The sequence below is a fragment of the Cryptomeria japonica genome, chromosome 2 (assembly GCF_030272615.1).
Source record: "Cryptomeria japonica chromosome 2, Sugi_1.0, whole genome shotgun sequence".
Lineage (NCBI taxonomy): Eukaryota > Viridiplantae > Streptophyta > Pinopsida > Cupressales > Cupressaceae > Cryptomeria > Cryptomeria japonica.
In genome coordinates, this window is record NC_081406.1 from 273,130,628 (window position 1) to 273,148,019 (window position 17,392).

Here is a 17,392-nt window from a genome sequence, read left to right on the forward strand (position 1 = left end):
TCCAATTTGCCAACAAACTTACCCATAACATAATGTAGAAAATTAAATTAAAAAGTGAATATAAGACCTAATAGAATTAGCCACATGGGATTCTTGTATTTAATGAGGCCCAAAATATAAAATTCAAGATCCAAGGCTTAAATATAACAAGTACACCCATTGATATTTCATGAACTAAACTACAAATAAAATTAAGCATGTTGAGAAGAGAAATAAGAAAGGCATATAACCATGGGCAAACTCATGAAGAGTCTTAATCCACTAACAATGAATTTTTACAATGCAGTTAAGCCCAATTGAAAAATATCCTTCAAAAGGTATTCCTTGGAGAGAAAATACAATCATTAAAGGAGATTGGCAGTCAGTAGTAACTTGAACCAAATTATCCAACCAAGTGAAATAATTTAAAGTTCTTATAAAACGACCTCTAGAATTAGGATATTTTGTAGTGGATTCTTTGAAGGACACATAAAGCTAATGCTTAATCAAATAAATAACCAAAAACAATACAACGGCCACCACCACTGTATTTGATAAGGCCTATATTGACGAAGAAGCATACAAAGGAGAATAATGAAAAGAAAAGGAGGCTATGAGTGTGCCTTAAAAAATGTTATCTCAAATTATAGAATGTTAGAAAAACCTAAAAGAGATGATAATTATATCAACATAGAATTATCTAAAATAAAATCTTCATCCTCATTAGAAGGATAACATTCCTTTCACATAATACTTTCATATCCAAAAAACAAGTGTTTGAGCATAGGATGGGAAACAAATTCATCAATATTAGTAGCATCATGAAGGTCATTTGAAGAAGAGTGGTTGGTATTCTCGACTCATTTTATAGATCTAAATTTAATGTCTTCCAAATGAGTCCAGTTATTATGTTTTTCAAGCCAATTTCAATTTGAAGGACTCACTAGCTACTAACGCTACTTAGCCTTACAAAGGCTTATTATTGATTGTATAATTACAATTGTAATTCAAAATAACAATTCTTAAGTTATTTAAATGAATACAAATACGGCGATGACCCCACAATGCAACACTAAAGTTGTGCGCCTACCTGAGGGTAAGTCAAGTGTTCGATTTGCAGCATGTATACATGCTACCTCGAACATGCCTCGCTTCGTCATGATGATGCTATCAGCGACGGTGTATGGAGGATACAACGATAGAGATGGACGAGCAGTGCCAACACTGCGATTTGCAGTGACACGGAGGAGCATGGAGAAGCCCACTGTGCAGAAGAGACCATGTTTAGCAACAAAGATACTCAAAGATGGTTTGACCGACAATCATGCCCAGAACAAGAGAGCGATAAGGAGGATGTGCTGACATGGAGAGTTTGGAGTGATAAGGAGAGCAGGGAGACATAAGGAGTATATAAGGATTTTGAATGGTCTGTCAAACATCTTCGAAGTGATGAGGAGAAGAATAGATAGAATAGCATAAGGAGATATAAAGGTGTATTGTAGAATTTTAGTCTTTTATCAATAAAGAAAAAATTGAATACAAATATAAAAATTCAATGTTCTCATATAAAAATTTGGTGAAAAAATTTTCAATTATAAATATATCTAATTAATTATATAAATTTTTATGTAACTATATTTTTAATTTTAATTTTCAAATATTATTTTAGTAAGATAATTTCCATATTATCTAAATGAAAGATGATGCAACTTTTCCCAAATTTCTAATTTGTTATATAGAAAATTAATGAGAAATTTTTCTTATAGGAATAAATGTAATTAGCATATAAATTTATATGTATTTTGAATTTAGAAAATCTAGAATACATATATCACCAAATCACATACAAAAATATTATAAAGAAAATATAAAGAATATTTGAACAATATCAAATATATTTTATTTATTAACAGTTAGGAAATATATCTACTTTTTCTTTAGGTTCACTAGACTATTCTTTTTTTATTGGACATAAGAATTTTCAAATGATGTCATACTCTACAAAGAATTCATTAACCCAAAATACTGCATAATATTGGTGGAATAGTTCTCTATGTGCTTTGTACCTCTAATTGGACATACTTTGCATGCCCCTTGTCCAATATCTACCTTTTAATCTTTATAAATCAAACAATAGAATTTAAACAACATCAAATCATAACCAAATTTTACATATATAACATTTTTTTGTTTTTGACTATTTAATATACCTAATTTACAGTTAATTTCTTACTTTCTTAAAATAAAAAAAACTACTATTTCTTAATTAAAATATTTACAATTTAATTTTTAAATTCATAAAAGAATAAAAATATTCTAATACTATTTTCATATTTTCACTTATAAATAAAATGTTTGAAAAAAAAAACCATTCTCTTTCTAAAAATGTCTTTTTACTTTTAGAGATATCCACAAGGGCAATTTCCATACCCATACACAGCATGAGTTCATTTAGCACGTTGAATAGCTTTTCCCGTTGGCTCAGAATTATGGTTAGGATGCGTTCTCATTTATAGCAGTTTGAAACATTGAAGAATTAAAATATATATGTATATATCCATGATAAGAGCTCGATTCTTCAATAGAGAACCATGATTACATACGAGTCGTTTGCAACAAGCAAAATAATCTAGTTATTACTTATAAGGAATAAATTTTTGAGCGTCAGTCTGGTGGAGGTTGCTATTGTGGCTTAAAGAAAGCCTGAATCGTAGGGCATTGCATCAGATGGTATCCATGCATCGCCCGAGATGAAGGAACTCACAGTGAAACTTAGAGCATCCGAAATGTTGTTCATCACATGGTAACCAGGCCATGCGATTCTCTGTGAAGTATCTGACCCAGGCCCGCTGTTGTTATATTCACCATAATATAACGTGCTCAAGGCAAAGTCTCCAGACCATGCTAACCACCCAGCTGACTGGATATAACTGTCTAAATAAGACTGCATGTAAACAGTACGAGAGTACTGTTTCCATGGCCTACCCAGGTATGTGGGGAAAGAGCTGATAACAGGAACCAGATCCGGCGCAGCAGTAACATTACAGTTGTGAATGGAAATTCCAGTATTTTGATTTGGATCTGTTCTACCTTGAGCAGTGTAAAGATTCTGCTGCCCGTCCATGGGTTTCCTTGCCAAAAGATTGCAGGCCTGAAAAACAGCTGCGGAGTTGCCGAAGATGAAATCCACAGTGCCGTAGATGTCGCATTCTCTGTAGAATTGACGGAGGGAGTGAGTGTAGAGAGTGTCTTGGTAACCCTTAATACTGCAATGGTAAAAGGCTGACAGATCAGAGCCCACTCGCAGAGCCACGGCCTGGTGCTTCTCTGCTCCTGCCGTGTTTTCGAATGTGATATCGCGTGCAAGAAAACCTACCCCAACTGCAGCTGCGTGAAGTCAACCCAACAAACATGATCAGATCCATGTAAGAATAACCATTCTAAAGTCCAGCACGTGACACGATTTCAATTACCAAAGAATCAGGCAACCTAAGTTAGATATATATCAAGTAATAATGAGAGTATTCCAATTCTATTCTACTAGAATTCTAAGCAACAATGTCTTTGGTGAAGTCTTAGGAGGACCTGAGGAAAGCAAACGAAGAGAGGTAAGAAGCTTACAAACAGTTGCAGAAGTAAACGTAGTCCATCCATCAATGACGCTTCGATTCCCAGTAATCACAGTCACATCTATTCCATCTCCGAGGAGCATAATATTCCATTTGTTCTTGGGAATGTCCACGTTTTCGCTGTATATTCCTGCGGTAACATAGATCACGTACCTGTCTGTGCTTTTATCGGCAGCAGCATTGACGGCAGCAGTAATATTAGTGAAATTCCCGCTACCGTCCTGCGCCACCGTTACGATGTTACCCACTAAAATGCCGTCGCCACCTGAGCTTTGCAGAAGCCGCCTTCTGTCGGCCCGAGACAACCAGGACGGAACTCCATCATCAAATTGCGCAAGAAAATCATCGTTGGATAAGAGCCGCCTGTTTTGGCCAGCACGCTTCACAGGACCCTTCCCCGCAACAAAATATTTTCTATTCAAAGCCAGACTACTGCCTACGGAATCTGATGCGTTAGCTATGTATTTGCCAAAGGATAATGAACGGAGGCTTACATTTGCTTGACTCAGGCCTTCCAGACATGTGGCCTGATTTGTTAGGGCTGCACTCAGATAACTCTGAATATACACTGCACTCTTCCATTCCATTGTCGTGTTTGTCGAGTTTGCCAATTTGGTCAAACTCGCGTTCAAGTAGTCCGCCGTTAGATTGTAAAGGAAACGGCAATCTGCTAGAGCTTGCCTCTGCATTGACCGCGTACTCGACGAGTCATCGGAAATGGAGTCGTGAACAAGTTTAGCTTGACGCATGCTCAATCTTATAGCAATTTCAGTCAGATCTTTAGGGTCACTTTTCGATGATCCTCCACCTTCAGACAAGCTCCCCTCACAGTATCTGCGATTGGAAGCGTATTCGCAGGCAGAATGAACCTCCCCATTGTCCTGATTATCGTTTTTTGACTCATATGAAGAGACAAACAATAGCAGAATCAAAAAGCGCAAAGCAGAAGCCATTGCTCTTCCGAAATATGAAATGAAATGGAGAATGTTGATGGTTACACCTTCTGCTCTATGCTATTTATAGAGTCGATACAATGATTGTTTCTCAGATATGCCTCGGTACAGAGACTAGATTACAGCTGCGTCCATTGACTTGACCTTAATTAACAAAATTAAGGCAAATGCAACTTGTTAGCAAGCCCATTAATTGCATATTATATTTAATGATTTTGCCCCCTACTTGAGTAAATAGGGTTTTAATAGATTGGTCATTTGAGTTAATCGATACACACATAAATAAACAAGACTGCATCTCCAAAACCATTTCCGTGCTGCAAACTCTTTATCTTTTCCACTGACTCGCTAAATTTAATGGTGACATTTGTATATGTATTCCACTTGCTATTTAGTGATTCGCCCATTTGGATTAGGATATATTTGCGTGCTAAAACTGTTGTGATTTAATTTTTATTTATTTATGTTTATCAGGGTTTACTTTGAAGTGTTTGGATTGATTTGGTTCTAGGTCTAGAGATTTGGATTTGAAATTTGAATATTCATATGTAATGTTTTTTTAAATATTGGTTCGGTGAATTAAATTTTTATATCTGTAGAGCATGTTCTATTATAAAATTTAAAGGCATTTAATGTGTAGTTAATTTACATGTGATATATAGGAGAAATTTATTGCAACATATTTTGATTTTTAAAAGGTAATAAAAAATTAGACTGACTGCAACATCATATAACTATCTTTATGTATATGTATGTTGTTTTCAATAACATTTCATTGTTATTAATCTAGTTACCTAAAGAGTTTTCGACTAAAGAGAATGTACTTAGGTACACAATCTATCAAATTGCTGAAGTATGATAGATATCAACTACATACATAAGATAAAATCAATGCTCATCTAAATTAATCCTACAACACTTAATATCTAAATCGCATAAATTTTTGGAACAACCTTACACCTTACACTTAAAACAAACTGATGATATAAATTGACCAACTTTGATGAATATTGTTTATTTCCTATAAGAAAAATACTTTGTGAAGGCCCTAGCTGAGCTGGCAGCTAGCAAGCTTCATGCCCTTGCTGGGCAGTGGTGCTCGCAGGTCTGAACCTCCATAAAAAAAATAAAAATTAAATGTCTCTATTTTTCCTATTTAAGTATTAAATTTATTTAATTTCAAGTCAACTAACAATCCAAGACATTAATTACTCAACTTAATTTACACACACTTGCACATTTTTTTTCCTTAAACTAATATCATTAGCTTTTAATCAAGCTGTAGAAAAATAGTTTTCTACTATATCGAACTTCATTGCAAATTTTAATATGATCAAGTATCAGCTGGCGTCTAACGTGCTTAATGTTCCATTGAATTGATAACACGCATTTCCACGTATCCTATTATTTTTTTTCCCTTTCCCAATCGGAAGTCAATGAAAGATGTATCGCACAGAGAAACAATCAGCGTTGTTTAACCGTTCCATTGAGACAGAAGGCGAGGAATGTGGATTATCAAGTTCCTTCAAGTTGAGACCTTCCAGCACATGACGACGAAACTAGTGCAGTTGACATTCGAATTGCTTCAATCCAAGCTCTTTTGTATTCTATTAAATTTTATCGGGGCCATCGTCTACCTACATTGGAATGACCGTAAGATTAGCGTGAATAATATTTTTATTTATGAGAAAAAGTATACAGTAGAGAAATAGTAGAGATTAATTAGACGATAGGCTTTGCCCAGCAGTTTTCAATACAACGCATGGTCAACGATATTCCACTTGGTGTATAAAGTCATTATTCTTTGGATAAACGTAATCATCTGCTGGCCTGCAACTTCTACGAAATTATGTATCAATTTGTATTGATGATGGAGGCGTCGCTGAATTATCTCTTTCCTATACAATCCATTTTAAGTTACTACGGTGTTTTTTTATATATTTTTATTTTTTTATTAACACAATGTTTAATTATAGTATTTGACTATTACTTTACTAGCATATTTATGTTTATAAAAAATTATGTAAAATGTGTCAAAAGAAATCTATTTTAAAAAAGAGCAGTGGACCTTCTATATACGAACCACAATTATCTAAACTATTAAATGAAAAACAAGCAAAATAGACATAATTTATCATTAACACATTCTCCATATCCATTGTAGTATATATATATAGCGTCTCGTATTGCAATTCAGTAGACGACAATGTAACAAGATAAAAGTAGTGAAGATGAGTGAAAAAAGAATTGACCTTTAAAATTCATAGGCTATTGCTAATACTCAAAATTTTATTTATAGTGATTCACAAAATATTGAATTAGCACTCATTGCATTTAAATAGTACTTCGCAAAATGAGACATTGGAACTTCAAATAAGTCACCAATCTTAATACTATGATAACTAATCTTAAAAATCAATCTCCCTTAACTATTAAATTTCTTTATGTGATAATTATTCATCATCCAAGAATGAACCTCACAATTTTATTTTTTTTAAATTGAATTTAGATTTACTATCACCATACACTTACCAAGTTAATTTATGATCTAAAATGTGGTGATGATTATATTTACCAACCAACCATGACATGTATTTATTGAGGTAAGACAAAATCCCATTTGCAAAGCATGCATATCATAGACATGACATATATATCTAAATTTTATCTATTAAATTTCAACCAAATTTATGATCATTACACATATGTTGGAATTATAATACACTAATTAGCCAAAGTCCAACAACCTTATAAGCGAATCAAATTCAACAAAAATAAAATGAATATGCTGCAATAAAGGACCTAACTAAAATAATACAGACGGAATTTTGATACATCTAAACAAGGAGCTACTAAATAGAAAATTTATGGGACAAGATGTGTTTTGGTCCATTTGAGGTGGACAACAAGGTAGCTAGGGTGTAGTGGTTGTGTGGAAGGTCAACCTCTTCCCAATCCCACCTACCACAACTATCTTCACAATCTCTATGCAGGGACTCGAAACTATGACAAATCTTGTCTATTAATGGCAAACAATAGTACCAAATATAGATAAAAATTTCTTTCTCTTTGTCTCCATCATGGACAATCATTCCAAAGCCCTTACACTAAAGATGTATTAAATACCTTACACTAACACCAACCCTACATTAGATGTTGAAACCAAATATTCTTTAACACCAAATATAAAAAAATTATATTCAAGGATAATAAAATAATTGTGAATAAGTATATATTTATTACTAAAAAAAACTAATAATTGAGATCATTCAATACACATATTATTTATGTTTAATAATCCAATGCTAATATTTTTTATTTAGGTTGAAGGTATTTATATGAAATGACATCATGAAATTATTAATAATGAATGAAAAGACATATAATAGTAAAGAGAGGGTTGATTTAAAAGAATATTATATAAAAAATTCATAAAATAGAAAGTTGAATGGTAATTTTTTAAATATTTTTTACAAAAGAAACAACAACATGAGTGGGAATGGGAGTCAGAGTTGGAACAAAAGGTCCATAGCTAGCATTTCATGAAAGGTAGGAGTTGTAAAGGTGGCTACTAAGGGAGAAGGAAAAATTGGCTTACCGGTTGCTTTACTTCTTTCAATTCTGTATGTACGAGTGTACCGGTTGGTGTATGCATGTTTAATAAGGCTAAAATTGATCAATCCGATATAACACTGATTCAGCCCCCCTCTTAGTGTTATTGGATTCCAACAATTGGTATCAGAGCCTTGTGCCTCGGAGGAAGTTTAATAGCTTGAGGAAGATCCTGAATCTAGAATCCATGGATATGGGTTTGGAAAAACAACTTGAGATGGCACTTGAAGATTATGATACTGAAAGGTTGAAGAACTTAAAGATACAAGATCAATTGAATTCTACTAAGGAATTCATTCTTGTCCTACAAGAGAGGCTATCATCTATTCAAGCTAGGAGGAAGAAACTTTTGCAAAGTCAGGATGATGAAGAGAAAGATGCACTTAAGGAACAATGTCAAAAATTGAGTCAGGAGAACATGGCTATGAGAAATGAAATGAAATTTATAACTATGAGAATGTCTAAAGAGATTGAGGACCGAAAGAAAAAGGAAGAAAATCTTGTTGTATCCATGAAGAACAAATTTGAAGAATGTGGTAGGTTGGTTCATGAGAATGATATGTTAAGAACTGATTTAGTACAATCCCAGAGTAATGAACAAGAGCTTGAGAGACAAATTATAATTATGAGAGAAGATCTAACCACTGCAAGTGAGTATAAAGAAACATTAAAGATTAGCTCAACACAGCTAGATAAGTTGTTGAAGAGACAAAAGCAAATTGGAGATTCCAGTGGACTTGGATTTGAGCAAGGACAGAGTTCTAGTACTACTAATGAAGATAAAAAATATAAGGCACTGATAAGGAAATTTAATTCTTATAAATTTAATGGCAGATGTTTTGTTTGCAATATATTTGGTCACATGGCTAGACAATATAGAAATAGAGAAAATGAAAACTGTGATTTTGCTCTCAGTAAATGTTGTAAATGCAATAAGTATGGTCATAAGACAAAAGATTGCAAAATGAATTTTAAATGCTATGGATGTGGAAAGTTTGGACATATGGCTAATCAGTGCAGGTCAAGCAATTTCACCGGTTCTAGCAAAGAAATTCAAAGGAATAATGTTACAGGTTATGCATGTAATGAGGTTGGACATATTGCTAAATTTTGCAGAAGCAGAAATCCACCGGTTGGTAATGGAGAATTAAATGAGAAAGGAAAAGAGAAGGTTAGTGAAATTTGGCAAGATCATACTCAGAGATAGGTTAGAAAGACTAAAGAACAATCATCAGATGGAAATGCACTGGATACTTATCCGACAGAGGAGGTTGATCCTGCACTGGCAACTAGCTCATCCGATAACTGAGGTAGATGCCATAGGGGTAGGAAAAATTAATGAAGATGTTGCATATGCCCCAAGAAGAGGTTCTGGAAGATGTTCTAGACATTGGAGATTCTTATCCGACATGGATATATTTTGTTTGAGATCCGGTATCTTTCACTGACAATCATTTATGTCAATGGAAGATTGGGGTTTTTCTCGGAGGTTAAAAGGTTGAATTCACTTCATTATTGATCACCTTCATTCAAAGCAATTTCAGAGTGATTAAGAGTGACTAAGAGTGATCAAAGGCATTTCAGAGCAATCAGATTTCTTCTTGAGTGATTTCACCGACGATTGGAAGAATTTGTTAAGGGTTTTCACCCAAAGAGATCAATAGGTACTTATCTTTAAACATGGAAGCGAGATCATCATCTATTCCTATCTTTCTTGCAAACCCAACTGTATTAGAGGCCAAGGACCACCCCAGGCCAATTTTCAAGTGGTATCCGCATGTGGCTACCCTGGAAGATTCGGCTGGAGCATTTTCCCATGTTTTAGATGAAGTTATCTATGTTGAAGATGTTAGGGCATACTTACACTGTCACACTGAGGACTTCGGAACATCTGAAATAAATGGCATGTACATGAGCGAGCTGATGGGAGAATCTGGAAAGATAAAACTGGCATATAAGCACATTGAAGACTTAGGGGTTACCAACATTCTGGACATCCCAGAATTCGAATATGAGATAATTAGGTATGTTTTGAGCAGAGTACATGTGGGGTTTATCTAGTTAGATAGACCTTACAAGATCACCAAGGAAGTCATCAGGGCAATCACTGGTTTACCATCGGTTGGGTAACATCCAGATAAGAAGGTTTCAAATGATTTCGTGAACAAAATCATCGACGTGTCATCTAACAAGAGATCTATGAGAATAAGCACTATTACCGACACATACATCAAATTTGGTAGCATGATCATCGGGTATAAGGTAACTCAGTCAAACTGACTGAATTTTGTTTCCAGTTCCTGTATTTTCGTTGCATACAAAATGATGAGATAAAATGTGAAATTGGATCTATGCGGTTGGATGTTAGATGAGTTATTAATAAACCTAGGAAATATTAAGGGAGAAAATAAGGGAACCTTGCCCTCAAGAGCTCTACCTATGACAATCTCTGCAATAATCTAATGATGCCATACATCTAAAGGAAGGGCACTAAGAATATGACTCCTTGAATCCACACAAAGAGACATTGCTGAAATCTCATGCCTCTTGCGACTCAATGCATCTGCTACCACATTCTCCTTACCCTGAATATATCTCACCTCAAAGTCGTACTCGCATAAGAACTCCATCCAAAGCCTCTGCCTAGCATTCAAATTCGACTATGTGAAGATATATTGCAAACTGCGATGATCACTATGCAACTCAAATCTATGTCCAAGAAGGAAGTGCCTCCATCTAACCAAAGCATGAACCACTGTCGCTAACTCAAGATCATGGGTGGGATAATTATTCTCATGATTCTTAAGTTTACGCGACTCATATGCAATCACATGACCATCCTGCATCAACACTGCTCCTAGACCCTCCAAAGAAGCATCTATGCACACCACAAAATTTCCCAAAGGATCTGGCACTGCTAAAATAGGTGCATTGGTCAAACGCTCCTTGAGGATCTGAAATGTTATCTCACACTACTCTGTCCAAACAAACTTCTTTCCTTTTATCTGAAGAGAAGTGATAGGATGAGCTATCCTGGAGAAATCCTAAACATATTTGCAGTAATATCCTTCTAAACCCATGAAACTACGCACCTCTCCCACATTAGTGGGTGTTGGCCAATCGATAATCGCTTGAATCTTTGAGGGATAACCTATGGTACCCTCTCTAGAAATCACATGACCAAGATACCTCACCTCTATTTGGAAGAATTCACACTTCGCCAAATTAAAGTATAGCTGATTCTCCCTAAGACACTGCAAAACCTACCTCACATGATCCTCATGCTCCTCAACCAATCTCAAATAAATCAAAATATCATCCAAAAATAATAATACAAATCTGTGCAAATACAACCTGAATACACCATTCATCAAGCTCATGAAAACTGAAGGTGCATTCATGACACCAAAAGGTACCATTGGGAACTCATAATGACCATATCTAGTGCGAAAAGCTATGCGATGAATGTCTATCTTGTAAATCCTCAACTGGTGATGCTTGGACTTAAGGTCAATCTTAGAGAAGATTTTGGCATCCTTAATCTAGTCAAATAAATCATCTATTCGAGGAAAGGGACATCGGTTCTTCACCATCACCTTATTAAGCTGTCTGTAATCAATGTGCAATCGAAGAGATTTGTCCTTCTTCTTCACAAATAACACAGGTGCACCCCAAGGGGACACACTAGGATGAATAAACCCCTTCACCAACAACTCCTCCAATTGAACCCTGAACTCATTCAAGTCCTAAGCGGTCATCTGATAGGGAGCTTTAGAAATAGGCTCAGCTCCTAGCACCAAATCAATCCTAAAATCTGTATCTCACCGAGGGGGCATACCTAGAATCTCACTAGGAAAAACATCTGCAAACTTCTGAAGAATGGGATGCTGCTAAAATAAATCCTCTGAGCTAACTCCCTCATCCACATCCTTCACTCTAACTACAAACAACTAGAAACCCTTACGCGCACACCTCTTCATCTGCATAGCAGAAATCATGCAAGGAGAGATAGGTCTCAGAATACCTACAATCTCCACACTCTTCCCACTATCATCCTTCCACTGCACTCTCTTACCTCTACAATCTATCTATGCTTGGTGAGATCCAAGCTAATCCATACCAAGAACCACATCATAAGATCCCAAAGACATAACGCGAAGATCCACAAAAGTATGACAACATCCTAAAACTAAAGGATAATTGAGCACAAGGGAATCCACTACAACTTTGGACCCCATGGCTAACTCTACCTACCACCTATCATCTTGCTTTGTCATAGAAAGCCTGCATATCTCTACTAGAAAAAGAGAAATAAAAGAGTCTGATGCTCCAGAATCAAATAAAACTAAACAAGAGAAACCACCTATCACACTTGATGTCTCTACAATGGTGGCCTGATGCTCAGCCTGACGGTTATCAACCGCCACAAAAACACGATGAGACCCGCCTGCATCTCCAACTGTAGGCTCCAAAGTAGTTGGCTTCTACTACCTTAACATCTGAGAAGTACGCTGAGGATAGTGAATGACAATGTGACCTGGCTGTCCACATGCGAAGCAATCTCTATTGACAAACACTCTACTACCTAGTGTTGTACTTGACTGTTGAACACTGCCTCTACTAGAAGCTGGTTGTGAACTCTACACTAGCTAAGAAGGAGTAGGTCTCTTGCCACACTAACGATTATGACTCCTATCAACCTGAAACCTTGCACCTCAAGAAAAGCTTTTCCCCTAAGAAAACCTCTTCTTAAACCGCTAACCACTACAAAAAGAATAAGGATAGCTCCTAGCATATCCTGAAGATTGTTGTTGTTGTCCTCTCACCATAGATCCTGAAATAGGTGCACTAACTCTTTGTCGTCCAATCGCTCCTCCTAATTCTAATGAAAGATTCTCCTCTACTAGTCTTTCCTTCTCCACAGCTGCCTCCAAGGTCTTAGGTCTGTGCATTCGAACCTCTCACAAAGTGCTAAATCAACATCGGCTCATCATCTACATAACCAGCATACCATCTAAGCTCAAAGAATTTGTGCCCATACTGCTCCATGGTCATCCTCTGCTATCTCAAATCGTGGAACTCATTGGCCTTCCTCTACCTCCAATGATCTAAAATAAATCTAGCACCAAACCGCTCCAAGAATAACTCCCAAGATATCGTCTCTATGTCGAAATGCAACTTTTGTTCCTCCATGTGCCACCATGTCATTGCAAAGTCGTGAAGATGCAAAATCGCACATCTCGCCTTGGTGTTACTGCTACACTGATGCATAGAAAAATACCTACCTAAGTCCAATAACCATGTCTCTTCCTCCATGCCACTGCTTACCACATCAAAGGTAGGAGAATGAATCTTATTCAGATCTCTAATGTGACTAGCTACAAGCGCCTCTCAATCCACCTCCATTCTCCTCCTAGGAGAACGCAAATTCTCTCTCTTTCGATGCTACAAATGATGAGATCCCTCCTACTGGTTCTCCTCCTATCTTGGTGCTAGGTGACCAAGAATCTCTCAAAGCACCTTCATCAACTATGGAATTGGATCATCTCTAGGTTGCTCTTGCTCATTTTCCTCATGGTGTGACTCTTCAGAAACCTTGAGGTGACAATTTCTACGAGTACCCATGCGACCAGCATGATGATGATCTCTACTCCTAACAGGAATCTTGTATAAGAAAATGCAAAGGAAACTATAAGATAAACATCTAAGGGAACTATAACAAGAAAAGCAAATAGTAGGGATAAAACTGCTAGGCTACCCCATGCCAAATGCTAAAATGCACAATGGGCTCAATCAAAACCAGAGTACCCAGTGTTGAACATGGGCTCTAATACCAAATTGTAATGCCTGCCAAAATACCCTAAATAAACTAAACAATAATATACAAATGGAGATAATTTTTTTCTTAATTAACATATAATAACAACTAATGCAACATATAACATCTCTATCTATTTACATTTATTAACCAATTAACCAATATGAACATACATCATTGTTCATTTCATCAATAATCTTTCTCTAGGGTACTTTAACATCATTACTTAATTCATTTCCACATTAACATACTACACACATGATAGGTATATTTCACCTTCATTAATGCATCATATTCTAATTCTTTAACCATGAGATATGCAACCTAAAACATTACTTATTCCTCACGATATGCATAATTTCCTTTCTACCAATCCATCTATGTGAATCATTCCTATTTACTAGACCCAATTAACACATTCTAACATATTCACTTATTAATCTAAAAATATTCCTCCTTCAAGATTATTTAACATGCCAACTAGCCTCTAAACATTCCATGAAATAATACAACTAATCCATAATGCACTTCTATTCTATTCCAACTATAACCCACTTTATTTCCATGATTCATAAAATCACATCTCTACAATGGTACAAATACAAATATGCCTTAATTTTAGTTTCCAACTACAATTCATCTTATAAATATAAGTACATTAAATACATTATGAGCATAGCTCTTTCTACTACAACATTCCATCTACTATATACAAAAAATATTACATTACATACATTCCATCTTATCCATTATATAAATCTGCTACAAGGTACATCCATAGTACATCATGAAGAAGAATCCACATCCACACAAGAAGAATCCAAGAGAACATCCCAATGGCTAAAATGAACCAATCTCCCGACCATGTGGAACCAAAGGAACCACCCCTTGTGCTAGGAGACGACACAAGGTCCCAACACATACTCTAAACCTAAGCTGACACCTATAACCAAGGAGACTAACCACACAAGGACTCTCAAGAAAGAACTTACACATACAACAAGAATGAACTCCGAGAGGCAAAAAACTCATCAAGACATAAATGCATCCAATAAGAATAATCATAAATCATAAAGGGGAAACACATGTAGGAGTGGAGTGTCATCACATGCCATCCTCATAACATAATAACATAATAATACAAGGCACTAGCCTGATGGACATGTGGAGCCATCTCAACCTATGAGAGACTAAGGGTGATTAGCTTACCACCTTCATGGCCTTCTCATGCTTATCCTAAAACATCCTCCCTATGACTAAGTCATAAGGCACAAATCAATTTATTAGCCTATTAAGTAATCTAACTATCCAACACATTAATTATTAGGTTATCACTTATTTACAAATCATGAAAAACTCCAATGTGCCCTGGTGATCTAGACTTCATGCATCCTTACAAGGAACCTCATGAAAGCCTATCTCTCGTGACCCCAGTCATCACAAGGAAACCTACTCCTCCTAACATGGCCCAACAATAAATCACAAGAGGCTCGATCAATATAATTACAAGAAAATAATACTCAAAGAAGCCAACAACTTCCATACATACTCTTACAACATAAACAAGGCTACAACAACATATACAACATCAATATAGCAAAATGAGCCTCTTGGCTAGCAGTAACAAAGGCATATCAAGCCATCAAATGCTACCATCAAATAAAGAATAACATGACAGCAAGGCCTACTCACTTGCTGGTCCAAAAAATCACATAAATCATCTCAATCATCCATGGCCTATCCACATGGAAGAGAGTCTAGAATAATCACAATGCATAGAAAATCAAATATACTCAAAATCATCAAAATACATCAAAACTGATCAAACCCAAAACTGGAAAATACTAACAGACCTCAAATAAAGCCTCTGGTACAAAAATCAATTCGGGAAATACTTCAAAAAGGACCAAAACTTGGAAAATACAAAACACAAACAAGTTAGTGCTTTTGCCCCACAGAACAACATTTTTGCCAAAAGGAACAATGCTTTTGTCAAGAAGAACAATGCTTATGCATTCCACAATGACGCATATGCATCCTAAAATAGTGCTTATGTTTCTAGATTCACACTTATGTATCCTAAGAAAGCCCTTATGCTATGTAGAGCAACGCAAATGAATCACAAAACAACACTTTTGCACAATAAAATAACGTTTTTGCAGAAACAATGCTTTTGCACAAGACTTACGCAAAACTCAGAATTTTTTTGGGTAAAATAATAAAATACAGACTTAACGAAAGGGCTCAAAATACAAACAAAAAGAAACGCCCAGAAACAAGGAATACTTGGGTATAAACACAATAAAATAACTCAACCTATAAACCAAGATTTAATCAAATAACTTAAGAACAATTTCTCACAAAGCCATGAAATGCATACACAGGAAAACCAAAATAAATATCTCCCAACAACTATATAAAAAATCTCATAACATAAAGTTTCCTTCCCAAATATTTCCTTTCAGCAATAATAAAACTATATAATAAAATATTATTTCAACCCAAACCCAAAACAATGCAGACACAATGCATACACAGAGAAGCCATTGAAGAAATACAAAGTGAAGAACTCCAATCTGCAACTTGAAGTAATGGTTTGAAGCTAAAGAAGAGCTCCCACAAGCCAAACCAAATCCAATCCAAGCTCCAGCCAAATCCAAGAGAGAATAAATCCAAAGCCAAGAAGAAAACTTGCTAGAGAAATTTTCAGAGAAGAGCCAACCAACCCGAAAAACCTCATGAGAAAGAAAATAAAAAGCAACAATAATCCAAAAACCCTTGCCTCAATCTCAGCCAATCAAAATATTCTATTTTGGAGTATATTTTACCAACCCACCATATAATATAATTTACTCACCCATTTTGAATTCGACCAATGAGAGTGAAGGGTAGGTAAAGTAAATAAAATATACTTATCCAACTAAGTGGGATTGTTTTATTTCTTTATTTAATTTAATGTGCTCATACACCCCACTTAGGAGTAAAAGTGAACTATTAAATAAATATAAGCTGTAAATAAATAATCCAAATGGGGATTAAAATCAAATAAACCAAAAGCTTTTAAAATAAATTAAAGAACCAAATAAATATAAGATGCCAAATAAAATCAAACCATAGAAGGTCAAATAAATAATTAAATAATCAAATATCATTAAAGATTAAATCACAAATATTAAATAAATATTACATAGCAATAAGGCTTACCAAATATTAAATAATCATAAAATCACTAAACGTTAATTATCAAATAAATATAAATATCAAATAATTAAATATTCAAAACTTATAAATTAAATACACTAAAATAAACATTACCAAATATAGAACTACACATCAAGAGCCACATAATTACTCTAACATAAACAAGTAAATCAGCTAGCATAAACTGAACTCACAATATC

The 17,392-nt window shown here is 35.2% G+C and overlaps 1 protein-coding gene across 1 annotated transcript; it reads right to left on the bottom strand.

Moving 5' to 3' along the window:
* Positions 1-2,671: 2,671 nt before the first annotated feature.
* LOC131030503 (pectinesterase-like) lies at positions 2,672-4,580 on the bottom strand. The gene is made up of 2 exons (XM_057961356.1): positions 3,601-4,580; positions 2,672-3,366 (listed from the first exon to the last, which is right to left on the bottom strand). The coding sequence occupies exons 1-2, from the start codon at positions 4,559-4,561 to the stop codon at positions 2,672-2,674; spliced, it is 1,656 nt and encodes a 551-aa protein (XP_057817339.1). The 5' UTR covers positions 4,562-4,580.
* Positions 4,581-17,392: the final 12,812 nt, after the last annotated feature.